The sequence below is a fragment of the Fusarium mangiferae genome, assembly GCF_900044065.1.
Source record: "Fusarium mangiferae strain MRC7560 genome assembly, contig: FMAN_scaffold009, whole genome shotgun sequence".
NCBI lineage: Eukaryota > Fungi > Ascomycota > Sordariomycetes > Hypocreales > Nectriaceae > Fusarium > Fusarium mangiferae.
In genome coordinates, this window is record NW_024573929.1 from 691,678 (window position 1) to 718,562 (window position 26,885).

General features: G+C 49.4%; 9 protein-coding genes across 9 annotated transcripts; 4 read left to right on the top strand and 5 right to left on the bottom strand.

The window, feature by feature from the left end:
* Positions 1–1,679: 1,679 nt before the first annotated feature.
* FMAN_12323 (putative Protein OS-9 homolog) lies at positions 1,680–3,283 on the top strand (the record flags this gene model as incomplete). The annotated part of the gene is made up of 2 exons (XM_041834848.1): positions 1,680–1,778; positions 1,829–3,283. 2 exons carry the CDS (start codon positions 1,680–1,682, stop codon positions 3,281–3,283), a joined length of 1,554 nt encoding a protein of 517 aa, XP_041685070.1.
* A 4,042-nt stretch (positions 3,284–7,325) lies between these two features.
* FMAN_12324 (uncharacterized protein) lies at positions 7,326–10,027 on the top strand (the record flags this gene model as incomplete). The annotated part of the gene is made up of 2 exons (XM_041834849.1): positions 7,326–7,817; positions 7,871–10,027. The coding sequence occupies 2 exons, from the start codon at positions 7,326–7,328 to the stop codon at positions 10,025–10,027; spliced, it is 2,649 nt and encodes an 882-aa protein (XP_041685071.1).
* A 505-nt stretch (positions 10,028–10,532) lies between these two features.
* Positions 10,533–10,935, bottom strand: FMAN_12325 (uncharacterized protein; the record flags this gene model as incomplete). The annotated part of the gene is made up of 2 exons (XM_041834850.1): positions 10,533–10,644; positions 10,700–10,935. 2 exons carry the CDS (start codon positions 10,933–10,935, stop codon positions 10,533–10,535), a joined length of 348 nt encoding a protein of 115 aa, XP_041685072.1.
* A 2,311-nt stretch (positions 10,936–13,246) lies between these two features.
* On the top strand, positions 13,247–14,838 carry FMAN_12326 (uncharacterized protein; the record flags this gene model as incomplete). The annotated part of the gene is made up of 3 exons (XM_041834851.1): positions 13,247–13,719; positions 13,768–14,305; positions 14,356–14,838. The coding sequence occupies 3 exons, from the start codon at positions 13,247–13,249 to the stop codon at positions 14,836–14,838; spliced, it is 1,494 nt and encodes a 497-aa protein (XP_041685073.1).
* Positions 14,839–17,002: 2,164 nt separating this feature from the next.
* On the bottom strand, positions 17,003–17,419 carry FMAN_12327 (uncharacterized protein; the record flags this gene model as incomplete). The annotated part of the gene is made up of 1 exon (XM_041834852.1): positions 17,003–17,419. The coding sequence occupies one exon, from the start codon at positions 17,417–17,419 to the stop codon at positions 17,003–17,005; it is 417 nt and encodes a 138-aa protein (XP_041685074.1).
* Positions 17,420–18,764: 1,345 nt separating this feature from the next.
* On the bottom strand, positions 18,765–22,561 carry FMAN_12328 (uncharacterized protein; the record flags this gene model as incomplete). Its single annotated transcript, XM_041834854.1, has 3 exons — positions 18,765–19,557; positions 19,607–22,121; positions 22,171–22,561. 3 exons carry the CDS (start codon positions 22,559–22,561, stop codon positions 18,765–18,767), a joined length of 3,699 nt encoding a protein of 1,232 aa, XP_041685075.1.
* Positions 22,562–23,459: 898 nt separating this feature from the next.
* Positions 23,460–23,915, top strand: FMAN_12329 (uncharacterized protein; the record flags this gene model as incomplete). Its single annotated transcript, XM_041834855.1, has 1 exon — positions 23,460–23,915. The coding sequence occupies one exon, from the start codon at positions 23,460–23,462 to the stop codon at positions 23,913–23,915; it is 456 nt and encodes a 151-aa protein (XP_041685076.1).
* A 303-nt stretch (positions 23,916–24,218) lies between these two features.
* Positions 24,219–25,190, bottom strand: FMAN_12330 (uncharacterized protein; the record flags this gene model as incomplete). The annotated part of the gene is made up of 1 exon (XM_041834856.1): positions 24,219–25,190. The coding sequence occupies one exon, from the start codon at positions 25,188–25,190 to the stop codon at positions 24,219–24,221; it is 972 nt and encodes a 323-aa protein (XP_041685077.1).
* Positions 25,191–25,450: 260 nt separating this feature from the next.
* On the bottom strand, positions 25,451–26,413 carry FMAN_12331 (uncharacterized protein; the record flags this gene model as incomplete). The annotated part of the gene is made up of 1 exon (XM_041834857.1): positions 25,451–26,413. The coding sequence occupies one exon, from the start codon at positions 26,411–26,413 to the stop codon at positions 25,451–25,453; it is 963 nt and encodes a 320-aa protein (XP_041685078.1).
* Between the last annotated feature and the right edge of the window lie 472 nt (positions 26,414–26,885).

Genomic DNA, 26,885 nt, shown 5'->3' on the forward strand with positions numbered 1-26,885 from the left:
GAGTTCATGTGCAATCTCACGTTATTCGAGTCAATGTGCGAGATGAAGAGGCTGAAAATACAGTTTAGATAACAACTTCAACTGCCATTGCTGCTTGCAAGCACTTCGCTAACACGCACATACATAGCAGCACGGAACCTGGTTAATGGCCATGCTAAACTCAATTTCCCCGGCCTAACGGTTATAGAGAGTTCAGTAGCGTGTGATAAGAATTTCATTCCCGAGTCTACATTGTGATTGTATTCAAATCCCGACTGGCGTTGGATCTTTTGTTTCAACTACCCTGCATCCTCGACCTCACATACAAATTCATAGCCCGCATATTGCGCGTACCTGATGCCAAAGCGTTAAGACTAACCCAAAGCACTAGGCCAATGGTATTACCTATAGCCAGGAGTTCCCATGCTTGAGACATTCATTCAACATCAAACCCGTCCCTAGGCGCATGAGTAAGTCCGACTAAACAAGCCTATACTAGGGCTGATGCATTGCGACGAACCGTTCTCCATACTACTACGCAAACTCCTGCCGGTAGTCGTCAGTTTGCGAGCCAACTCAACTCGGCACTCAAGCGAGACATAAAACTGGGATCTTCAACAGACCAAAGCTCAATATCATGCCATGATGAACATTTAGCGCTATCCCACAGTGAAAATCTACGTCAGAAGGGACCAAATATGAGGAGCGGCAATTTCTCCTCGCTGGGTATTCGCTGTCAAAGCGGTGCTCTAGCGGTCCGACAACTCACAGATCGAGAGATGAATCTCGTGAATCTCGTGGAGAAGCAAGACCCTTGAGCACCTAGATTCCCACCGTTTGAGCTAGCAGGCCCTGGAGGAAAGAATTTCCACTCGACACGTGTTCAAGTCAAGGGAGTTTCTCCTGAATGCCGGTTCTGCTCCGAAGCGAGGATGTTCCCAGGAGAGGCACGTGTTGATGAGTCTGTGGTGTTGATCATTGATGGCATTGCGATGCCATCCTTGAGAATTCCTAAGGCCCAATATTGTATCTCGGATAAGATTAGATTGTAATTCGAGGAATCATTAGTCTGTAGTTAGACCAAACTATACTGCTTCGTAGACACATTAACAGAGTCTGCTGGAGCTCTGTAGGTTGCTGTAACGTAACAATGAAGCTCGACGAATGTTTATGCTTGTGCTTCTGCACAGATTGGAAATTGAACCTCCGTCGTCTCACCGTCTCATTGATATTGACAGTAATTTTGTAATGTAATTCTCAGGAGACGAAGAGAAATGAGCTGTGATGTAATTGTCAGCCGCTGTCATCAACGGAGATATTATTAATAGTTCCAAAACACAAACAAGCACTGAACTCATTCTCGCGGCGTCACCGATACTCGGCCCCTCTTCGTCTCCTGAGCTCCGGAGTTTTCAGACCATGACAATGTCCCTGCTTCACCGTATCTGGAAGAAACTTGTCGGAGAACAACTGGATCCTCCCCGTTCGCGGTCTCGCTCACCTTTATCTGATACCGGTAAAATATCGGCTTAGTCATGACAGACCTGGGCTAAACTCCACAGCTCGGCTCATCATGACACCTCTCCCACTAACGCTTGGCAACCAGTAGAGCGGCATTGCTGTTACTGCTTTGACGCTTCATTCTCTGTGCTGGCACCTTTTGAGCTCTATGTGAGCTATCGCCGGCAAATCACGGCATAATGCGCCGCTTCAATTTATTCTTGCTGGCGACTGTTCAGCTTGCTGGAGCTCGTTCACCGGGCTTCAGCATCCACGAGGACTTGTTGACGTACCCTCAGGTAAGCTACCCCTCGTCAACTACCTTGTATTGAAGCTCAACATTTGGCAGTTCGAAGTGGTTTTTGATAGTCAATACATTTCCGAAAAAGATGCACATTCGTTGCTCGATAGCCAACATCCTACATACTCTGCCGACTTTGCGCAGTCAACACTTGACCAAGCTCGGGAAGCTGACGAGCGCGACAATGAAAGCGACAACCAGGGCCAAAATGGTCCGTCGCATACATATGAACTTATGAAACTCCCTCCCCACGAATATCTCTGCTCTATCCCTATTATACAACCCCCCGAACCCGAGAACAAGACTGCAAATGAGCTGGCCAAGGCCGAAGAAGCACGAGAGCTTACTCGCGCGACCGCAAGCGGATGGGAACTTCTCTCACAACTTGAAGATTCTTGTCTGTACTTTATGTCAGGATGGTGGAGCTACAGTTTTTGCAACAACCGCGAGATCGTCCAGTTCCACGCCCTCCCATCTATACCAAATGGCCAGCCTCCCAAGCGCGACCCCAACACCATGGACTTTACGCTTGGCAAGGTCCCCGCGATTCCCGCCAACGCTGCGCATCAAGCAAAGTTAAACGGCATCGAAAACCCACCACCAGCGGAGCTGCAGGTCAAGGGAGATCAACGATATCTGGTACAGAGGCTAGAAGGTGGAACGATCTGCGACTTGACCGGTAGGGAACGGACAATCGAGGTCCAGTATCATTGTGTGCCTGGCATGAAGACTGACAGAATCGGATGGATCAAGGAGGTCACGATCTGTGCTTATCTCATGGTGGTCAACACACCACGTCTCTGCAACGACGTTGCTTTCTTGCCTCCTGAGGAGACTAGAGCGAACCCCATTTCGTGCAAGCTCATCGTCGGCGAGAACGACCAGACTCCTCTACTGGATCAGGCGGTACCTGTGAAGGAAGCTGAGGCGCAGGAGCCCCTGAAGCAGGAGGGCGAAGAGGTCAAACCCGAAGAGGCCAAGCCGCAAGATGCAGCAAAAGAACCTGTTAACATCGGTGGCGTCATCGTAGGAGCCCGTAATGTCCTCTCCGGTGCCGACGAAGCAGGCAAACCACCTGCCAAGCTCTCTCCTCCACGAAGCTACTTCTCGAACACCGACACCGACGGCGAGCGCTTTATCGAAGTCGTCGCCTCCGGTAAGAGCAAAGAAGACGGCGCCGAAGTAAAGCTCCTCAGCACCGAAGAACTAGAACGCCTCGACCTCAAGCCCTCCACTGTTAAGGACATGACAGAGCGCATGAAGAAGCTCGCAGGAAAGTACGGGTGGAAACTTGAGCTCGTTGAGCTTCCTGGGGGTGAGAAGGAGTTGAGGGGTTATATTGACGCAGACGAGGATGAGCTTGCGAAGAATAAGGCCAAGTTGAAGAAGGAGAAAGAAGCACTGGACAAGGCCAAGGCGGATAAGAAGAAGGCTGACAAGGAGGGTGGGGAGGAGACGGAGGGGAGTCAAGAGGAGTTCTTCAAGAAGAAAGATGAATTGTAAGATGATGATTAGAAAGACACACGGCGTTTTGGGAGATGATTTGTTATCTCGAGAATCCACAAGCGTTACAAGCTTTGCTTTATCTATTTCTGACTGGAGTTTGATGTGTCGTGCTGTTCTTGCTGGACTGTTGATGCTTTCGATTTAGAGATTTCTGGTTAAGCCTCTGCATCCTACGATAAATATGTCTGATTATCTGGTATCTATTGGAATGATATTCATGGTCACCATGCTGAAGATGGGCATTGCTATGCTGGGGTAGCTACTGAGAAGATGGTGATTTGAATGAAGAATGTATCTCCTCTTGTTAAAAAAATACCCTAAACCGTGTCGACGAAAGACAGCGTTGACATGGTATGGGATCTCGCTGCATTAAATGGAACCTTGCAATCACTTGTTGAACCCTCTAAAGCTGGCTGTATGATCGATCCTGGGTTTGCGGTGGTAAGTCTATCACCGTATATCTTCTCTAGCACCATTTTCTACCTTGATGGAGAACTTTACGTACTCCCTTAATGTCCATGTCAGCTTCAGCAGCCAGTACCAGAACTGAATACTCGAGCCAGTATCAGTTTGGCTCACGGTTATATGCAAAAGGAAGCGGGAGACACGAGCCAGGAAATGAATCCTCTTCGTTGCCATATACTACACCAAAATAACCTCTTGTCCTCATGGAGGACAAATGGTTTGCTTTGGCATGCTCCGCGATCACAAACACTGCTTCAAGACGACTCCTGGAAGAGAGGCTCTTTAATATCGAGGGTCTCTATGCTCTCCTCGCTTACGTCTGTTGAGACACCTGGGAAAACGTAGTCGGTAAGTGATGGTGTGCAGGATGATCTGAGAGCTATATCTACGTCGAAGCATACCGTCATGAGGTACGACCTTGGTAAGCGCATTTGCGCCCATCGATTTAGAGTACCTGGACTGCTATACTGTGATTGAGAATTCATCACATTCGATTCTCTTCACACCCTCGATTCCGATGCGCCATGCGCCCTTTGTGATAAAGGACCCGAATGTCTACGCCAAGTCCTGTGAGTGATTGTGATAAGTGTGATGATCCCCCGCTCAGCCCCCAAGAGTGAACTACCGTGTTTGAGATAAACGAGAACCGTGGGACAATGTCTCGGTAGTCTTAGACAAAGTGATCAGAGACCTCTCTATTCATCATTCTTCACTGCGCATTCAGATTGGACACGATACGATCACGTCCAGAGGTGATAAGTATATGCTCGCTCATCAACCCGCTCAACTTCCCGCAAGACACGGCAAGTTGCCGGGAGGCAATATAACTAAATCCCACTTCTACAAAGTCAAAAGAATTGTCATGGTGACGACGATGCTTGCAGCCGGGTATTTGCAGTCAGCTGGACATACAATTGCGTGGCAAGGGATATGGAATGCCGCAGTCATATAAGTCTGGCGCCATGCCGTTGAACAAAGAGTAGTCTATGGATGGTCAGTTATTTAGTTCATGGCTGAACATCTTGGGGGTAGTTTGCGGTCTAGATCTGATGTAAGGTACAGGGCGAGGCACGATCGGCCAGACCAGGAATACCTTAGCCGCGATAGACCGCTTGAAAAATGTTTGCTCTTAATTGCACCACTCGCTGCTCAAGATTGTACGATTGAGTTGCGGCCAGCCAACAGGCGGTATGCAGACCTCAGCCGTTAAGCCAGGGTTCCACTTGGCGCAGATATAAACGAGAAGACCATGGTTCAGGAGAACTCTCTCGGGATCCAAGAGTTTCCGTCTGTTGAATGCGGTTGATGCTTTGAAGTCTGAGCGTCCCAAGTCTCACGGCAATAGCGGGAATGGCTTGAGTGAGACGGCCTGCGGCAATCGGAGTAGGAAATTTTGTCTAGATCCTGAACTAATTCCGTCAAAGGTTCAAGTCCAGTCCACAACTTTGAGTTTGGAGGGGCTTGGGTCGCAACGGGACGGAGTTTTCCTTTGAAGCCTGAAGCTAGCAAACATTCTAAGCGGACCGATGCATACGGATCGAAGACGGCTTCAGAGACCGCTTGTTTCATGGTGCCAGACTTCTCCTCTGGTGGGTTCTTCGCAAGAGTTGATACGAGATGGATCTTAACAATTGGGTGATATAGTTCTTGTGAGTGATAATTGATGCGGGTAAGACGAATAACCCTTGAGGGGGTTCAGAAGATGCTGGTTTAATGGCTGATGTCTAGGACAACATGAAACAAACACATTGGAGGGATTAATTAATTAATGAGTGAACCGTTTGCTCCCTGCTGCATGTTTGTTCTCTCTTATCAAGCCACAGCCGATAACCTTGATCGTTTAAGGAAAAAAGTCCTGCCACAAAAGCAAAGCAATTGGTCACATGAATTCTCAGTCACAATCACAGCAGACGAAGGAAGCGCCTGAAGGGAAAAGAAGAAAAGTGACGACATGGGTCAAGTTCCCCCCCTGCTCGGAGCACGGCCCGCCCGCCGGGACCCGGGGGTCCATGCTCCCCAGGCCGGTGGAACCGTTTATGATTGGTGACAGACCAAGTGCTGGAGGTGACGGGCGGGGATGGAGAGGTTGTTAGTGGTGTGAGAGTTCTGAAAATGGTTGGTTCTGAATAAGATTGAGAGAGAAGCTGACATTGACATTCAAGGTTAACAAGGACGGTTGATTGACTCAATGGCATGAGAGAGAGATGAAAGTCGAGATTGGATGCCATGTTTTCTCTGGTAACCATCTTGTAAATAAACAGCACAGGCCAGAATCGAGCTTTAGATTGGTTCTCGCTGCGAAGAATGCAATGTCGATTAAAAACAGGGCTCGTAAGCATTTCAGTCCTGTCCCCCACTCTTCAGCCGGTAATACCGTAAAACGATCCCTGGCCATCGCGTTATGTGTCTTACAACACACGTCGACACGTAAAAAACACGTCCAAGGATCCCGTCTGTAAATTAAGACGCGCCCTTTCCTTTCACTGCCACTGTAACTCAACTCGGCAGAAGTGAATCTAGCGTTTTATGTCAAGGGCTAGCTCGCAATACCACCCAAGACGTCCCGGCACTAACACGCTAATTCTGGTGCCTGACTTTTTGCTATGGCGCTAATGCGGGGGGCACCCTTAGACCCAACTCTCTCAGCGGGTGGTGTCCACTGTGCCATTGCCTGGAATGAATGAATCGATTCGCCTGAGCACCTCAGACAGAAGCAAAAAGTTGGAGGGTTGCCAAATAAGACCATTCTCAGACATACCCTTACACAAGCCAATTTCTCTCCTGTTTGTTCCTCTTCGTGATCTTCACAACATCGGCGTTTTTGTCTTTTCCTTTCGCCCTTGCTTGTGAACCTAGAAATCGCGAGATTGGATCGACGTCTACTCCGTGCGTTATCTTTGACCCTTACGCACTACGTACCCAACGTGCCTTTCTCCCTTGCATCGACAACCTCCTGTTCCTTACTCCCCACCAAGACCACGGGAAATCCGAATCTACACGAGCCCAACGATTGCCATTCTCTCCCTCGTAACATCTTTATTTTCTGATCATCGACCTTGAACCTGTTTGTCCAGCATCACGTCACCCAAGACGCTCTCTATCGTCTTCGGCTGTCATACCCTCCTGACGTAAACGAACCGAGATTGTACATACTCCTTTGCGACAATTGTCTTTGTTGGAAAGGCATTGGAAGCAGAGCCTGAACGTACTCTATAGGTCATCTGCAACCGAACGATCACAAAGGCGAGACAAGCTACACCAATCATTGCTAAATCAGCATCTTACGCATCTCATTCGCTTCCTGCGACAATACCCGAAGGTTGTTGGGCACAGTCCGCGATGAAGTGAATCAAGCTTGCTCATCGTGATCTAAACCCAAGACACGCGATCAATTCGATATGCCATAGACGTCTTGAACTGTGTCCGATCACCCTTTGTACATCTAACATCTGTTTGCGAAACTGAGCTTGCCCTTTGAGGTTCAAGCTGGACTGTTCCTTTACGTTTGGCTACGCTCCCTACGAATTCGATACCCAATCACTCTTGATACCTAATACCCTCACATCCTCCCACGATGGAACGACCTCCCTCGCGGTCTTCTTATGGAAGAACCGCTTCTCGATCCTCTACAAGTACAACCAATACCAGAGCTACAATGCATACCGCCCATAGCGCTCTGTCTTCGTCACAAGCTCCTGGATCCCCCAATCTATCACAATCGCAACACTCACACCGACTGTACCATGCGACTTGTCAAAGACCATCCAGTACCATTCCCCGAACAACGACACGGACGCCGCGTTTGACTCGAGAGGCTAGCAGCGAGTCAACACGACAAACCGTTATATCATCATTTCTTCAGGAGAAGCTTCAGCAGTCGCGCATGGCTGAGAGCGACAGATCAACGACTTGGTCGCGCAGCACTGATGTGAACTCCTCGGGCGAGTTTAGTCGGAGCCTCGGTTCTCCCATTAAGAATATGGAGACCGATGGACATCGACCTAATTCTGCCGCTGGAAGTGAATCCAACAAAAAGAAGGGACTGGGGGTAAAGGACATGGAACAGGTAGGATAATGAACACGGCATACTATACTGTTGAAGCTGGCTAACGGAAGCAGGTCATATCATCGCTTCACAAGAAGAACTTTGACCTCAAACTAGAACTGTACCACCGCCGGGAACGACAGAAGGCTTTGGAAGACAAGGTCGAAACCCTTGAGGTGGAAAAGTCACGAGCTGAAGAGATGAACGACCACTTTTCACAAGAGCTGGAAAAGCGCGATAAGGCAATTGAGGAGGCCGTTGCTATGATTGTGACTCTTGAAGCCAGACTTGAGCAATATACCAAGGAACGTTCCATCATTGAGCAGCTTGAAGCGGAAGGTCAATACGCCGCGCCCACATTCGACCCATGCTACGAAGATCCCAGACCCGCTACTCAATCGCCGGATATGATGAAGCAAATGGGAAGCGGCAAGGCCATCAATCGCATGCCGAGTTTCCTCTCCGACCATAGTGAGACAACGGAGAATCTGCGGAATGTCTATCTTGGGACCAGGGGTAGTATTCTCAGTCTTGCGCAAGTCCCTGAAGGCTCTAATGAAGCTGATAACGGCCGTAACACAGCCCTGGGAAGCCCAAGCCTGAGCGTTTTGAGCGAGAGCTCTTTTGTCAGCGTGTATGGATCCAAAGAACACGATAGCAGCGGCATACAAGATGTGGACGAGCCTCTTGCTCTTGATGGTGCTGATAGTCTCCCAGCTCAAGCTAGTACTATCAATAGGCCAAAGACGGCGTTTGTCAAGTCGCATGCCTCACCTAACAGATCAACTCGATCGAACTCTCTCTCGACTCACCAAGCGCAGTTTGATTCGATCAATAATGTAATCGAGTACAGCTCTCCTGCGCGAAAGAGTGATCGAAGCTATGCTTCAAAGAAGGTGGAAGAACGACCTCAAGGTCGGGATAAGGGTGGAGCCGATGTGTTTACTGGTCGTTCTGCTATGCCCGTCAACCACCGACGTACCAAGGAGGAGAAGCGGGAATCGCTTCGAAGAGTCATCACGGATGCTCCTGGTGGTGTCAGGCTACATGATCAAAACCTGCCACCAACGCCAGACACCATTTCTACGTCTACCTTGCGACGGTTCCAGAATTCCAGCGACACATTGTCCAAGCATCCCACAATGCAACGAAGCCACGGTGCTCTTTCGGAGACATCTGAAAATGAAGGAAGCATGGGAATGCACTCGGGCGTTCAGCTACAGGAACCCATGCGTGCAGTCAAGGCTTCAGCTCATATCATCGATCTGAACAACAGAGCTTACGCCGAGAACCGGGGAAGGTCTATCCAGCGCCCCCGGTCCGCTGACGAAACTACCATATCGAACCGACGAGGAAATGAATGGGATAGCGACACCGACGATTCAGACGTGGATTCCCTCGATTCGAGCCTCGATATCTGGATGCGCGAAAGCGCCAAGCCTAACAAGAACGGTGGACGAACCTCGCCTGATCTGTTTAGCTTTCCTTCGAGCGCGACTAAGGGCGGCTGGTCGATGGAAGCTATGTACGGCGCTGGAGGTGCAAGCATAGGCGCCGACTCTGAAATGATTAGAAATCTATTCCCCGTCCAGCAGGAACTCTTCTCGGTCTCACTGCCCCCGCCACCTCCCAATAGACGATCGAGTCTGAATGCTCAGACAGTAGCACAGCTTAAGATATCTAACCCGACTCGTCCACCTACCAATCCGAAAGCTTCTAAGTCAGGCCGTAAGAAGGGACATCAGAGGAGGAACAGCGACGACATCCAGATGAGAGCGGAAATGCAGGCTCAAGCACCGCCCGCTGGGGAACAGAAAAAGAACCATTATCCACCTATTTCAGGCCAGCCTGCTCAGAATAAGTTCGCAAAGTTCTTCCGCCGATCGTCAACAACTGCCCCATCCCCGACTCCAACGTCGGAGACTGGACCTACTGAACCACCAAGCAATGGACTCTCCTCAAGCGTTAATGGCGCATCAGGACTTCCACCATGGATCAGCCGAACAGGCGTGGCAGACGACGATCGAGATAGTGCGACACCACCACCAATTATGCGAAGCTCTCGCCATGGTCGACATACCTCGGCCGACGTGGGTGACGACTCCATCATGAGCCAGGAGCCAGGTACCCCAGGTACACCAAGGATGGACAGGGATACTTCAGAGCAAGTAGATAGCCCAAGAGCAGGAGGCAAGAGAAGGTGGTTCGGTCTCAAAAATAAACAAGGCTAGGAGATTTGGACTTATCACGGCATACAATTTGCATACACTGGATTTCTTAGCGGGGCGTCAGAATGCTCACACGCACCACAGCCGAGTGCTGGTATGATGTATCACAGGCACAACACAACCAGGCGTTGGATTTTCTTATTCGTAACATGGGCACTGCGGTTTGTTTTCTTGGGCGGATGGATTGGGTGGCTCAGGCAATGGATCAGGGGCGTATCTCGGCATTAGCTAAATCATGATAGCTTGGGAGCATCAAAGCGAGTTTAGCATAGATTGACAGAATCAATTCACATATTCAATGAAGGCGGCGCATGTCACATTTTATGAGCAGTAAAGAGTGAGTCAACTGAACTGTATTGAGCTCGTTCCGTTTCGCCTTGCTAATACTGGCAGTTCATCATTCGTGCCTCCGTCAAAATGCCTCCCTTATGTTCGGCCGTTGGAAAGTCAGTGTACAAGAAGAGAAGGTCGTTGAGTCGTCGTGGTCTCATGAAAAGAATGTTGGTGCTTAAACGAAGTTCCAATTTCCCTTGCCGCGTCCAATGTCCTTGGGTCCGATGGCCTGCTCAAAGGCAGCAGGGGAGACGTCGAGGTCGGTGTCCTTGCAGGCCTCGCAGCGGCTGTACCACATATGTTAGCAGAGTTGGTGAAGGAAGAGAGGTGGGAGAAACTGACTCAACGACAGTGAGGGTCACGGTACCAGCATCGCCCTGGAGGGTGATGGTCTTGCCACAGACATCCTGAGTGTCGTAGAGGTTGGCACCGACGGCAGCGACCATGTCGTCGACGCCGTGGGTTCCAGCGCAGGCGCCCTGGCCGGGGGTGTAGAAGGTGATGTCGCCCTCGGTACGCTTGACAGCCGGAGCTGCAAGGACGAGGGGAAGAGCGAGAAGGAAGAGCTTGGAGAACATCTTGAAAAAAGAGTGTTTGAGCTTGTGGTGTAGAGAGTGTGATTTGTGTGTGTTGAGGGAATGTAATGTGCTTGAAGGCTTTGTGTTGTATTGGTTGAAGGAGTGGAAGTTGTTGATGATGAGGGAGGAGGGAAAGTCAGGAGAGGAAAAGAGAGGTCTTATATAGTTGAAGATTTGGTGGAGAGACAGTGATTCACTGCCCTGTATTGTGTTGATGGAGGAACAATAGCGATTTATTCACATACCGCAGCGCGTGCTGATTCACTTGAACAACTGGCAGTGATTCACTGCAGCACGCCTTGTCGACAGAGAAGTTGCGCGTGTAATTGGATTATGAATTTCTGGGGAAGTGTTTTACTTGGTGGTTGTGGGGATGTGTCAATGTGATGCTATGCTACGGTGCTGACATTAACGTGTGGGGGAGGTTGTGATGAGGAGGGGATATAGAGGAAAAAGGTGATTGGAGATTGGGATTTGTGAATAGGGATGAGAGTGCCGTGGTGTGAAGCGGCTTTGGAGTGGTGATGTTGTGATGCTCGTACTCCCTTGAGGGGTGGTACTCTAACTGTTTCTGAGACTGGGGGCAAAACCATTTCACATTGTGGACAGAGGAATTGTAGTGCTATATGGGATAGAGCTGTATTATCATGAAGCCGAGTACATGCAATCTTCTCAATGCTTCAAAAGCTCTCTTTCGCCATCAGACCATTGGCCCGATCCCCCTTCTGCCACCGAGTCCCAATCGAGTTCGTAGCTACACTACTATACATCCAAAGACCACTTGGAAGCAAAGATGATGGGAAAGACTCACTTATTCTCCTCTACCGTAGACTATACGGCACGATTGACGCGCGGAAAGATGACAGCAATACTCATGGACGAAGACATTATACGAAGCGAGCAAGCGGGATCACGATAGCACCACCTCCTGCTACGACTTCCACAGCATTCACTCTGTCGGAGACAGCAGAGCTCGTTGTTGGTGAGTAGTCGCGGTGCTGCGTTGAACAAAGGGACTTGGAGAGTTGTTCGAGCCTTATTTGCGGATCGAAATGTGGTGCGAGAAGGACTTGATGTTGTCTGACAGATGGAGAAAAGGGCCACTCAGAAAGACCAGGGGAAACGTGGGAGTGATCGACGATTGTTCCGAGTAATGTGTGTGCTGGGATGTCCTAGAGCCTTGTGGAAGCACACTTCTCGACTCTCGTTTTGAGGTGATGGGGATGCTGATATAACAATAACTCATGGCTTGCCACGCTTTCTATTCTTACATTCACACATCTCCTGGAGCTTCCCCTTCGTGTTGGCGGGATCCTCCAAGCTAGGCCCCGGTCCCTGGCATGAGATCATCGCACAAGAACGCTGTGTAACATTACTGCTTGCTCGCTCAGCTAATGAGATCAGAGAAACTGGGAAGATATTTTAACAACGAAAACGGGGTGCAGATGGACTCGAGATGAGCACACATGCGTGCAACGAGAAAAGGAAACCCCGCGATCAGAACTGTGAGTGCTCTGGGGATACCATAACACTAAACACTCTTGCATTGAGGGTGAGAATACACCTATAAAAGAGCCTGCTGTTGATAGAAGCATGGTGAGGCCTGGACTTTTGAGTTCTCTACCAACCTCTGGATGTCAAAAAGCGAGAAGTAGAGAGAGAACGTGAACCGAGTTGTCTCGGGAGAGAAGACGGGAAGAGTTGGTGGTACAATTGCTGACATGCGTGGTTGTGCTACACGAAACTGGGGTTGGTGTCACGGTATTGGAGGGCCTCAGGGGACGATCGGAACATCGCGATACGCGTTGTTTGTTTCTTTTTACGGAAACAGAGAGCTCGAGATATGCTATCATAGTGTGGTCAACTCTAGAGTTGACAAAGCATGTTGTCGACGGTCAAGCATGTTGTCGACGGTCAAGTTTGTTGTCGACGGTCAAGTTTGTTTGTATACTCGAGAGGTGGCATCTATCTCAATGGTGATATTGGAACACAATCTGAATGCTGCAGTGGCGAGGCCCCTTTCCAGCCGGGGAGAAAAACGTGCACTTGAAACGTACTCAACCCCGGCGCAGAGCTGAGTTCAGTCCTTGAACAACTCCTTGCAATCGCATCCCGTTATGCATGGATCATTTCCGTTTCCACCTCGTAAAGAAGCAGCCTCGATATGCTCAGACCAGGCAAAACGGCTGAGGATGAGACATCTCGTGTTCGCAACAACGGCCAACAACCCAAATATCCAAGCTTATAAGGCCTTCGATTTCCCAATGGAAGATGTCCCCCAGGCAGAGCTAATCAGCTTCATCTTCTCGCCATGATGGTGTCCTTCCTCCTCATCTGCCTCCATGCAGCTCTTGCTCTCGCAGCCTCTACTTCACCGGCCAACACATCAACTGCCCTGAACAACTGTCTTGCCTCCAAGAAAGTTCCCTACATTCGCCCCAACTCAGCCCAATGGACTCAAGAAGTCAGACCTTACAACCTTCGTCTGGCCTACACTCCTGCTGCTATTGCACTGCCTACCACTGTTGATCATGTCCAAGATGCCGTCAAGTGCGGTAATCAGTACCAGGTACGAGTCAGCGCCAAAGGTGGCGGTCATAGCTATGGTTCCTTCGGCTATGGAGGCGAGAATGGCCACTTGGTAATCGTGATGGACTCTATGGACCAGGTTACGTTGAACAAGTACATGAGTTGTAACATCCAGGCTGGTGCTCGGCTTGGACATGTTGCTACTGAGTTGTATAAGCTTGGTCAGAGAGCTATTCCGCACGGAAGCTGCCCAGGGTAAGAAACGCACTTTGATCAACTATGTACAAAGACTAACAGAGATAGTGTTGGCATTGCAGGCCACGCCCTTCATGGAGGTTATGGCTTCGCCTCACGAACCTACGGCCTCACACTGGACACTTTCATCGGCGCAACCGTGATTCTTGCCAACGGAACACGAACTTACGCTGCAGATGGTGAAGGCGGAGATAACCAACTCATGTGGGCTCTTCGCGGCGCAGGATCTTCTTACGGGATCGTGGTTGAACTCGACTTCCAAACGATCAAAGCACCTGATACAGTCACGCCGTTCAGTATTGAACTGGACTGGAATGAGAACCAGGCTATTGAGGGATTGATTGCGTTCCAGAAGTTTGCTGTGAACGCACCGAAGCAGTTGAATATGCAGATCTACATTGGGCCTTCGGGACAGACCATTCAGGGTGTTTACTATGGAACTAGGGCGGCTTTGAATAACGCGCTCAAGCCTCTTCTTGGAGACATTAAAGCGCAAATCTCTGCCTCGAGTACTGGAGGCTGGATTGAGGGACTGAAGGCCTATGCTAACGGCCAGACCCTCGATCAGAGACGTCCATACGACCAGGTCAGTAATTGCACTCACTCTCATCATTTTTACCACTAACAACCTCATAGCACAGCACATTCTACAGCACAAGTCTCATGACTATAGCCCTCACCCGATCCCAAGTCAAGTCCTTCGTCAGAACACTCTTCGACAACATCAATGACCGCGACGCTCGACACTCATGGTACATCCTAATTGATCTCTTCGGCGGTCCCAACTCCGCCATCACAACCGCCGGCTCAACCAACAGCGCATTCCCACATCGTGACAAACTCCTCCTCTTTCAGTTCTCTGACCACGGGAACTACGCTACTCATGCAAACAACGGCTTCACGCTGCTCAAGAGATTCAGAGAGAGTATCACCAAGACTATGGATGATTCTCAGTGGGGCATGTATGCGAACTACTTGGATACGCAGTTGGACAATCTGGATGCCGTTGAGCAGTACTATGAGTTGAACTTGGGCAGATTGAGGGAGCTCAAGAGAACGTATGATCGGAATGACATGTTCTGGAACCCGCAGGGTATTCGACCAGCGACGAGAGGCTGAGAAGACCACGAGTGTAGTGCACTGGAGGAGACCGGTATTGCCGTTCTTTGTACATAGCTTCAACTTGACTTTGCCAAATAGCTAAAACTGTATCAAACTGGACCTGCGTCAGTTGTGGATGGATGTTCCTACTGTAGTTCCCCATATTGATGGTGTATCGAAAATCAGGAGTCTAATCCTGTGTATCTCGCTGTGGTGTAACATTCAGAAGGTATGGGATGAAGGACTCAGGGCCTATTTGACCGAGAAGATACTCCAGAGTCAGAACTGCCACCAACGTTCTATGATCCTCGAATCTTGAGCCTTCTTCAGCGTTTCCACCATTGCGGCTCTACACCTTGTGGAGGGGCCACCCGAGCTTCCTCATGAAAGATGCTGACCCTCGGAGAACTAAACCAGGAAAGAGAAGGATGGCTACCAGATAGAACTTGTTCGAGACCAGGCAGGAGAGCAAAGCTGGCAGCAGAAAACAGGAAAGCAAGGACATCACAAGAGGTGAAGACAACATCAAAGGTAGGGCTTACGGTTATCTCTTTTTCTTCTAGAACTTGAAAAGAGTCATATTGTTTACTAAAGCTAAATCTAAAGTCCATTGTGTTATAACCAGGTGAGATAGGACTGCTTACGAGTAGTGAGACGAATAACATGGCTTTCTTCTGGCATCTTTCCATTTCTGTCGTGGGCAATCTCCAAGAGCAACCCATAGGGACTCTATCCTGATGTCTCATGTGTTACTGTTGTGGAGATGAGACTGCATATGCCGAGCTAGCTGCTCGCTACCCACTGTTCGTTGCTCCCAGTGTAGCTGCTGCCCTGGACTTGTTCGATCCTCCTTCGTCCCAACGCAAAAAATGGACCACCAAGGCGTCGCGGACTTCATCAACGTCCAAATTCACGAACTAGCGGCATCAAGCCTCCCTTCCTGGCTGTTAAATCCCGACCACAAAGGGATATGCGGAAATGAAGACATCTACACGGAGTTAATTGATCGATATCCCTTGCACCTTACCTTGCCCCAGGACTTATCGATATCTTTCATACGTTCAAAATGCCATCTAAGGAGCTCTTCACGAATCTGCCTGGTATAACTACTGAGGCCATTTGGGGAGTTTACTGTCTGTGGTTTATAAAGCCTATTATGGGTCTGGTATAGATGCAGTCTAAGGAGTTAAATCAAGAAGTGAGTCTTATAACCCTAATGGCAGAGCACTTCCTTCTTTTGTCGATCGGGCTTTTAATGATGGCTTATATTGTTTTGCACTCTGGGCTTCTTTGTTGGATATCACTCCCTGAAGATGGCGATGCACCTTGACTACGCTCTTGCTCTGCCTTAAAGAGGGGCATTCAACCCTTATCTTCCATGCCTGCTTTGCAATGAGCTCTGACTTCTACCTTGCAGAATTCATCATCTGGCCTCGAAAAGATGCCTCTGGGGAGCCCCTGTGCTCTCATTCGCCCTGTCTGATCTATCTAAGTATGCAGTCGTGCTTTCGATGTCGAAGTCTCTGTGACACCAGGGTCAATGCCTGAACCACTCTCACGACTCCTATCGGGCCGTCCCAGGCCGCCCGTCTATACTTCCCAATCTAGCTCTCTAGAAAACTGTCAGGCAAACCGCCACTGTCCTGTCACTCCAGAGACTTTTCTAAGTATAGTAGATGGTCTGGAGAGTGATTTTGGGTCTTACTTCGGCTTCATCATCCATGGGATGCCGAGAATGGAGCAGTATCCATCATTGAAAGCTTTGCCTGAGTGAAACGGAAAATGTTGCCGACAAAGAGCAGCACATTCCGACCCTCTTCACTGAATTTCTCAGCCAGCGTAAGCTGTAATTATAATCAGTTAAAGTTCAAAAAGCCATGTCAACTTGGAATCTGAAGCTGTGATGGCAGAGGCAGCTCGCCGCTTATGTAGGGAAGTTGCCAAGTGTCGATCAAGAGACCACTGATTAGGGAAAGGCTTACTACATGGAGTGCAGTGGAATCTGCCGCTGGTTCTTCAGGCTCTGAGCACACATAGATAGAGGAGCTAACTGTATGCCGGCAGCCCTTTTCGTGTGTTTTTCGGTGTCCAGGTGTGCGTCAAGGGCGGCCTGGGACTTGGAATGGCTCCTCGCAAGTGTCATGTGCAAAGCGATTTGTAAATTTATCCTTCTCTCGGACTTTCAAAGCACTTTGTCGGGGTTCTTCAGACTCCAGGACTTCTTATCAGCAGTAACGCGCTGCTCATATGCGATTGGATCCTCGGTCTGTCGTCTAGAGCGGTGCCTGCGGGATTTCTCCAGGTCAATGTCGTGAGCTCGTTCGCGGCGCAGAGCAGCGTTGATTTCCAGTAACTCGGGTGGGAGGCGAATACCCCCACGGATCGCTTCTTTGAGGGCGTGGGGAGAACTGGGAGCCGACCCAATGCATGAAAGCATTGGGATAGGGTCATTGGGGTTGATGCTGGTTTGATGCGCAGACCAAGAACTGCACCGAGAAAGCCATGAATGATGGGTTGCAGTAGAGGGCTGCGTTAAAGACCTTAGCGTAACTTTGAATCGAGTCGTCCAGATCTCCAGGTCCTTCCATAGGTTTGTCATGAGAAAGCAGCTTCCGTACACGGACTATATAATGTACTGTCCATCCAGTTGGTGTCCCTTGTCGAGAGCATCTGAGGCAAGGAATACGCTCCATACGACGATGGAAACTCCTATATATCCGCCTTCTTTGTGACCACCTATCGAACGGAAGGAAAGAGTATCTCACGGCTCTGGAGCGAGTTTATGTCGGATCCGCGAACCTTGATCTCCATTCGCGTGTGAAAGGTTTGTCACGCGGCTCCTCGGAATTCAGCACAGAACGCATACCCATGGAGAGCGGCGATGTGACGAAAAGAGCAGTGAAAGCGGCATGGCAGAGCCACAGTTATCGCAGGGCGCAAGAAGATCGTCGGAAAGGAAGTCGTCAGGAAAAGGGCTATTGTCCGCCTTGCATATCTGATAGACTATGCCTCTCGCGCTCCAAACGATGGTGAGTTGAATGTTAACTTGTGTCATGAGCAAAGTTTTGGGCAAAGCCGGCGATGAAGAGACTGCGGAAAGATGAAGAAATGGTGTTTGATCTGTATAGGTTGGGGAGGTGAGGAAAAGCAAAGTGAGAGGCAGTGCCCCTTCGGCACGCAACCAACAACGTCTGAGAAAATAACACCACCACAATATCACGAGAGCACCTGACAAAGGTTCAAAGAATACCATCAGAAAATATTTGCACAAAGGCCAGAGTAATCGAGATCGGACATGATGGACTTGCTCTCAGCCAGGTACCTACTTACCTGTTTGAAGATTGCAAATCTACCACAAATTGATGTACCGCCGTCTCAAGAATCTGCACTGGCTGATTGGGGAAAGCCGAAACTCGTCGGATCTCTCCCGCAAGATTGACTGTAGTATATGGCCATTTAACATCGGCCTACTGTCTGTCCGGCCTCGGGTTTCCCTTAGCAAGAAGGAAAAGCAACGTAAGATGACTTCCAATGAGCAAATCCACCACGGAACTATCACGCTGTCTGATGTACTGAACGGCATCTGCCGTGTTACAATCTGAGTCTATCATAATTTAGTTTGAGTATGTAGTCTCATAGGTTTGTAGTGCTCGAGTGAATTGGCGATGGCCTGGGCGCCGCTTCAATCGAGGTTTGAGAGGATCAATACTTTGAAGTCATGTCAAGACGATTATGAGTTGCTAGCGACATTACGAGAAGCCATAGAAGGGATCTTGTCAAGTCAGCCAGTACGAACCCAAGCTGTTTGACTTGTTTCGTATCGGGTCAAGACAGCTCCAATCACCAATTCACCCCATCACATCACAAACTCGACTTTGATCATCCCACGTCTTCTATTACACATCTATCATAAACAAGTACACATAATTCATCCGTATATACATCTAGTTATTTTCAATCATCGTCTTCAACTCGGCAAACTTGACCGGCTTGGGCAAAAACAGGTCCACGCCCGCCGACATGGCATCCAGCCTCGCATCCGCGCTCGCCAGCCCCGTCAGCGCAAACACCGTCGTCCGCGGAACCTTGTACTCGGCCTCGAGCTTGCGGATCCTCTTTGTCGCCTCGATGCCGTTCATGACGGGCATGCTTATGTCCATCAGGATGTAGTCGAAGCGCTTCTTGACGGGTGCTCCTGGTTCTGCATCGCCGATTGTCGACTTTTTAAACGTATCGACGGCCTCTTCTCCGTTCTCGGCTTCCTCGTAGGAGAAGCCGCACTTCTTCATGAACATTGTTAGGAGGTTGAGGTTGATCTTGTTGTCGTCGACGAGTAGGACGTGTGCCTTGCCCGGCATTTCTGGCTTCTTTTGTTTTCGTGTATTTTGCGAAGACTTATTGTTCACCTCCTTCCTGAACTCATCATTACTCTCCTTCTTTTCGTTATTTTGGCCATTTTTCCGACTGTCGTTTTTTGGGTGGCTCTGTTCTTCCTTTCCTCGAGGTAATGGCGACGTAGTTGTCTCAGCCCAATCGCGTTGGTTGTTTTTATCTTGATGTAATTTCGAGTTCATCTGTTCTGTTGCGTCCTCTCTGTCCGGAGTGTTCTGCTCGTTTGGCTGTTTGCCATCTGTCTGCGCACTCCGGATGGGATTTCTGTTGTTATCATCTTCTCTGACCTCCCCAATCCTGTTCAGGCATCGGCTGAATACCTGGGCGAGCTTTCTAGGGCCACATCTAAGTACACGTTAGCATCTATACGACATTGCGCGCGGCCATGGCTTACGGTTGTGGAATGACTTCAACCACATCTGACAATCTGGCTAATGCCTTAGTCTGAGCTCTCGATATCTTTGCCGCTTCCTCTTCGTTCAGACTGATGATGATGATGGGGGCTTTCTTATTGCGACCTCCGTCTATCGCAGTCTCTTCAAAGCGCTTCTCGAGAGTTTTTGCAGACGGAGGTTCACAATAGAGATAGAAATCGGCTTTGGGTACATCTGTATCTACCTCTCTTGCAGCCTTCATGTTGAACCAACTCGAGAAGATTTCCATCAAGGCTTCGTTGCGCACCTCAACTTGTTTAGTAATAGTTTTCGAATGGAAGTCCTCGCTTGCTTCCAGGAGCACCAAAGACCTTCCCCGAAGTTGTTCAACCATAGATGCCATAGGCTCTTCCGGCTTCGGGCTCTCTTGAGGAACCGGCTCGAGACGGAGTCGGACTTCAATCTCAGTACCCTTATCCTGTTCCGACTTGACCTCGAGCGTTCCTCCAAGTGAATCCACAATCTGTTTAACGATGCTCAGGCCTAGACCGGTGCCGGGTTGGAAGGAATCTTCCTGGCTAAAAGGAACAAAGAGACGGTTCTGTTGGAAGTCCTCCGACATTCCTTTTCCGGTATCCGTGACTCGGATCAAGACATCTATTCTGGAATCGCCGCTGATCTCTTGCGCCCGTACCGAGACAAGTACAAAGCCTAACGCTGTGTACTTGAGCGCGTTACCGAACAGATTCATGACAATTCTTCGAAGGGCGCCAGGCTGTGTCTTGACCATCCATGATGCCCTCGGGCTAATATCCAGAAGGATTGATACAGGATGATCGGTTCCTGGTTCTGGGGCTACTTGGCTAACCTTGCCACCCAATATTGCATCGTCTTGTTGCTTCTTGGGAAGCCTTTTGAAGTTGTGACCAGTTGCCACGGCGTCGACAACCTCCTCGACAAGAATGGAGAGGTCTACTGAAGCTGTCATATTTAGGCTCTCCATGGAATCAGAAGAGAGGCTAATGACCTTGCTGTGCTTTGCACCCTTCCTTAAATGCCCGCTGCCGAGATTGTTTATTTTGCTGAAGTCAAGCACGTGATTCAAGGTATCGAGAAGTGTCTTGCCACAAGTCGCGATCGAGTTGACGAGGCCGGCTTCATACGAGTCGGTTACTGCGTCTTTGAGGAACTCAGCAGCGCCCAAGATGCCATGTAGCGGACTTCGTAACTCGTGACTCATACTGGCGATGAATGTGGTTTTTGCTGCTTCATTCTTTCGTGTATTTATTCGTCCGACTTGACTGGTGATGCTATTGCCGAAAGCTCGTAGGTAGGAAAGGTCCTCATCCAAGTTCATCATGCGACCCGGCACCGACGTCCAAAGGAAACACCCACCAACTAGTTTATCTTCGACATAGTCAAACAATGGCAAGAAGACAACGGCTTTCGCCCCAGGAATCTTCTTAAGGAGTTCCTTGTGATCAATCTTCTCTTTGCGCCGCTTACTTCTCCCGGCGGGAGCAGGGCTACCATCGCTCGCACTATCGTCATCAGATGAAATACCGGCCCCTTCTTCTGTAAACGTAAACGCCTTTCCTTTAGGAAAGAGTGAAAAGTATTTCTCGAGAGTTCCAATAGAGAAGGATGGACCTCGCTCGAGGTCCAAGGGTTTGCCCTTATCAGCCAACGAGTAAGCAAGAAGCTTGCAAGGTCTTGACAGCGGCGATGTCTCGGAGTCGGAGCTCTCTGTGCTGAGGGCATTGGGCTCAGCAGCGATTTGCGTCGGCAGTCCGTCAGCGTTAGTGGCATCACCCTGTTCTATCTGTGCCGCTCGGGTCAGGTGTTGAACGTTGGAGGCTGTGGCCCCGAAGAGCACAACTCCATCAGCGAGGATGGCAGACCGTAGATTATCGGCCGCGCGATGGTACATTCTTGATAAACCGTCCGTCTGTGGCTTATGCTTGCGAGGCGGTGACGTAGCTTTCTGAGATCGTTGGTTGGAGTCAGGATCGACCTTGCGCATGGTGTTGTGCAGAGAGGAGCGTCTCGTTGCCGTTATAGTCATGCCTGGGGGACGTTTAATCGAGGGCCTTTGAGGTTGATCCTCCTTCGACAAGATAGGGTCGTCACTTGAGCAGCCTTCGATGAAGGTCGCCAGTCCGCGAACAATGCGCTCGCCTTTAAACCTGTCAACTCGGTCGCGTGCCCATTCTAAATGTTCAGTGATAGCTTGCGCAACACTCTGCATAAACTTCACATCCTCGATCGATAGTCCATCGCGTGGTTGTTCGTCTGAAACAGCATACGCTCCGACCTTGTATCCTTTTCGTGAGAAGATGGGTACGCCAGCGTAGAAGCGCACACCTGGTTCGGATTGGACATACACGCGCGACTTGAAGCGATCATCGAGGCGACAGTCGGGAACGACAAGGCCAGAGGCCGTGTATGTTTTACCATCGGGATCGCGACCGATGCATGTATTGTGTAGGCAGTGTTCGCAAACGGCTTCTGGGCGGGAGAGAATGGAAGTTCCCACTGCAAGTAATTAGCCATGAAGACAAGGAAGAGCTGTGATTGTCTCAACTATAGAGATCGTCCAACCTACACCACAAGTCACTGTTATATTCGGTTATGTTGGAGTCTTTCTTGTCGTCGGTCTTGTTTGCACCAGGTTCTTCTTCGAGTGATCCCAATCGCAGATTTCGCGTGGCTTCGGCGAGAATGTATTGATGAGAAGAATCGATGAGTGAAACCATACAACGCTTCACGTTGAGACGAAAGACAGCGAGTTGCGCAAAAGCCGAGAGCGCTTTGTCGGAAGAGGGCTGAGGCGTGTGTGCGTCATTGATCTGAGATGGCGCGCTGATGCTGTCGACACTTCTGGCGACCTTGAGAGAGGAACCCTGGGCTATCTGCCAGCTCTGAAAGTAACCCTGCACCTCGCGTTCGCGTTGCAGCTCTGCAGAGCTCGACATTGTATCGTGGTATGAGAAGTCATGTCATGTCTTAGGTTGGTTTATTCGTGGGGATGATGTTGGAGAACGGACTGTCCAGGGACTGGAGGTAGGTGGTAGCCGCAAAATTTGGGTGGTCCCCCCTCTGTGAACCTGGTGCTCATTGCGTCATAGTTGCCTCCAACGTCACCTGGAAACGGTCCGTGAACTTGGGGTTAGGCGATTCTAGAATAGGCGCATCGCCCCAGAAATCGAGAATTCGCCTTCTTGTTGGCCAGTCTCTTTCATCTGAACCCGAAAATGAGGTCACGCCAGGCACCGTCACCAAAATAACAAGGCTAGAGGTCGATTAGCGGTGACCAAGAGATTTCCGAATGTGATTCAGCCATCTTGTCTTTCCCACAAAGTTCCAGGTTCCACGTGCTACTGTGCCTGTCTCGATTGAGCTTTTCCTTGTTTGTTCAATTCATGCATTCCTTGCCGAGTCAAGCTTTGCCAAGCGACAGGTTGGCTGGTTGCGGGGAAGAAGCCTTCTTTATATGAGAATACAGTTAGAAGCTCAATCTCCAATATCGTGGGAACAATCGCATCGGCAAAGTTTAGATCCGCCCGGTGCAAGCAATTGAAAGCAGTCGGCAACTTCGTACTCCGAAAACTCCGACCCCCAATTGCCAATTCAGGAAACTACATCAAAAGTCCCTGGAGAATCCTCCTTGGAGATAATGATGAGCCATCTCCATTCGACGATAATGCAGCATGTAACCCAAAAATCCTACAGCGAGTAGTCCCAGTTAATCAGCACTTTATTCGCCAAGCGGATAAATAGACCGTCATATCGCAATGTGTTTTCGCTTTCTGTAAGCAACTGTTTGTTCATCGATTATTTCCCTTCAAAGGATCATCATCCTCAACGACCAAGATGGCGTCCACCACTACTCACACTGCACGATCAATCCTTGAGTCATTCTACGAAGCTGAGCGCATTTACATGGCTTCGCCACCTGAACAACGCGACTTTAGCGGTATGGCAGCAACACTCTCAAAAGAAGTTCGCCTCAAACAATCATCTGGACTACCCTACGCTGGCGAATACTCTGGACCTGATGGGTTCCAGCAATGGGCGAAAGCAATGGCCGACTACTTTGACAAAGTCGATGTCCAGAACCCTGAAATATTCGAAAAGGAGGGCTCGAACCGCATCATCTCGCTCGGTTACTTGCATCTCAAGGTCCGCAAGACTGGGCAGGAATTGAAGTATCCTCTGTGCCAGGTCATCCAGGTTGATCTTGAGGCTGGGCTTATCAAGAGTATCATGCCCTTCTACTGGGATGTGTATGCTTTGAACAAGGCTATTGGTTATACACCAGAGCTGTAGATCTCAGGCAGCTGAACCGAGTCTGTTAATCAACACGACAGCGATCGAGCCAAACTTTGGCTCGATTATCGCAAGGGGTGAGAGTAGCAAAATAAATATCAAAGTCAAATATTTCTGCCCCGACGTCTTGTTTCTTGGCTACGGCTTCTGGATGTTGCATAAGTCTGCCAATTCATGACAGGGAACCTAGGGCGAAAAGTTGAGTTAACATGTGAAGGTGTGAAGCTGATGCGAGTTGCGCTATATATAGCCTGTATAGCAATATAGTTACATTGCATAGTGAATTCAGAAACAGAAGAGAAACTACTGATGATCTGCAATAATCTTATCACAGTATTCCGCAAACTCAGCCGCAGTCCCCGTTCCTCCCTGCTCTTTCGACTTGAGATTCTCCAACAAGTCAGCCCTCGGGCTTGGATGAAAGCGACCCCAAGGCAAGACAAACCTCCCTCCATCCTCAATCTGCAAATCCGGGGAGAGACCAGACCATAGGTTGGTATAAGCGCCGAACTTGGCATGATAAAGAAGCGGCGAAACGATATAGCCAACAATCGACGGCATGTGGCGAAGCAGGTTACTGTGGACATTTCCAGGATTGTGACAAACGCTGAGAATACCATGAGAGCCAATCTGATCTGCTAGAACGCTGGAGAGATACCAGTTTCCTGTCTTTGAATTCGTGTAGTTGACTTGCTGGTCTTTGGATGGGTTGATGACTTCTTCCATCTTGACTCCACCGTTTGGAACAGAGAGATCTGTGACGATGGAGGCCGTCCAGACTACTCGAACTGATGCTGGCGGCTGGCTCTTTGCCGTTTCTTTTAGAATTGGTACGAGAAGCTGCGTGAGATACCAAGGCCCGATGGCGTTCGTTGCCATGCTGAGTTCATATCCTTGCGCTGAGACCGAACCAGCTGGAGGGTTAGATACTCCTGCGTTGTTGAAAAGGACATCGAGCCTGGACTCTCTCGACTTGAAATCTTCTGCCGCTGTTTTTATGGAGTCCAGGTCATCGAGGGCTATCTTCAGAAAACTCAGGCTGCCGCTTGCACCGGGATATTGTTCCTTGAGTTGTTTGATAGATGACTCTGCTTTCTCTTGTGATCTTCCAGCGATGTAAACGGATCCACCAGCTTGATAAAGCATACGGCTCAATTCGAAGCCCACGCCGGAGTAGCCGCCTGTCACAATGAAGACGCGTCCATTCTGCGCGGTGAGGTCCTCCTCCGTAAACTGTGGATTTGGGGGAAAGAATAAAGAATACGTATTGCCCATTGTAATTATTCGTCTCAGATACTAACTATTAGTGAGCAATGATCTTGGCGGCTTCGTTGAGAGCGGGGATAGACTAAGTGAGTGTGACGTGCCCGAATTTGGGGGCGTTGGTTGAGGTGACGAATGCTCTATGCACGCGGCCCTATCAACGTCAAGCTGTGCCTCGCCTTTCACACTCTGGTACAAGCCTAGCGTTCATAGCGTAACATATCGATCTTCCATTCTTATCACTATTTTATGCAGCCCATATATCTCTACCCTCACATTCTTGCGGCCAACATCTCCACGATATGCGAAGTCAATCTCTCAGTCATCTTCAGCCCGGGATCATGATCTGGGTTAACCTCCGCCACAGTGAGACCTCCAACCTTTTCACTTCCAAGTAGTACCTTGAGAGCTCTCATCATATTCTCAAACTCCACGCCAGTAAAGTTGGGAACATTCGCCAAAGGAAACGTCCCAGGATCAATCGAGTCAACATCTAAATGAACCATAATTATATCGACTTTGTCTTGCAGAAACTCAAGTGTTTCTTTTGCGCGTTGCTCAGGATCTTTCGCCACGGATGCTGAGCTGACGACTTTGAAGTTACTGTCGAAAAGATACTTGAAGTGCTCTGGTTTGTTCCCAGGAAGAGACATGTTCGTGCCGAAGAAAACAGTATTCGAAGCATCACAGACAGGTTCGCCTGATGGACGAGAGAACTGCTCCATGCGTGGAAGCGCACCAGGCAACCGAACCAGATGTGCCATATTCATCCCAGCAAAGGTGCCAATAGAGCTTGGATCCGTAGGAGAGGTAAGGTCGGTATCAGCGTCGATATAAATCAGACCAATACGTTTAGGCTGAGACTGCGCGTCGGCATGTTTCCAGAAGGCAGAGAGGATAGCTGGCAGCATACAGCACTCGCCGCCGAGAATTAGCTGGAAATCAGGTTGGCCAGTCGAAGCTCTGAAGTTATTGCCGATGGTCCGCTCAACGTTCTCGCAGACCGAGATATTGATGTCTTCATTGCGCGCACTGCCTGCGCTGAAAGCCGTAGCAGAGAATGTTGCTGGTGCCTTAAGAGCTTGATGTTCAGAGACAGATGGTACACCAGCGTCTCTTAATTTGCCAACGATTCCGACGTCTCTGAAGGCCTGGGCCGCTTTGGATTTGCCCGGAATGATTGATCCACAGTCCGCAGGGACATAAGTGATTGAGACTGATCGCGATGCTGCCATAGTGTATCAAGTGACGTTCGTAGAATGTTGTGTTGGTGTTGCTGCGAAATGTCTAATATTTTATATCCACTTAATTAATGTCAATTGAAAGGCGCAAGACAGACCGAGTTAGTTTTATCATGGAAAGACTTTCCCTTTGAGCTTCATCTTACCCCATTTCGATGTGACGTAGTTTTGTCAGCCATAGGGCGCAAACCAAGAAATTTTGAACCCCGATGAGATACAATCAGCACTAACTGATATGAAAAATCGAAAGGGGAAACACATACCCTTTTTTGGACTTTTAGAATAGTGCGATGATGAGTAGATAGATCTATCAATCATCTGCTTCACACATAGGCAAATCGATTAGTGATGCAACACACGAAGAGATAGGCGTGACAGTTAAATAGCGTGAACTTTTGTTGATAAGAGTAATTATATACAAAGAAGACCATTGGCCATAGACACTAACCCAAGATGCCTCCCCGTG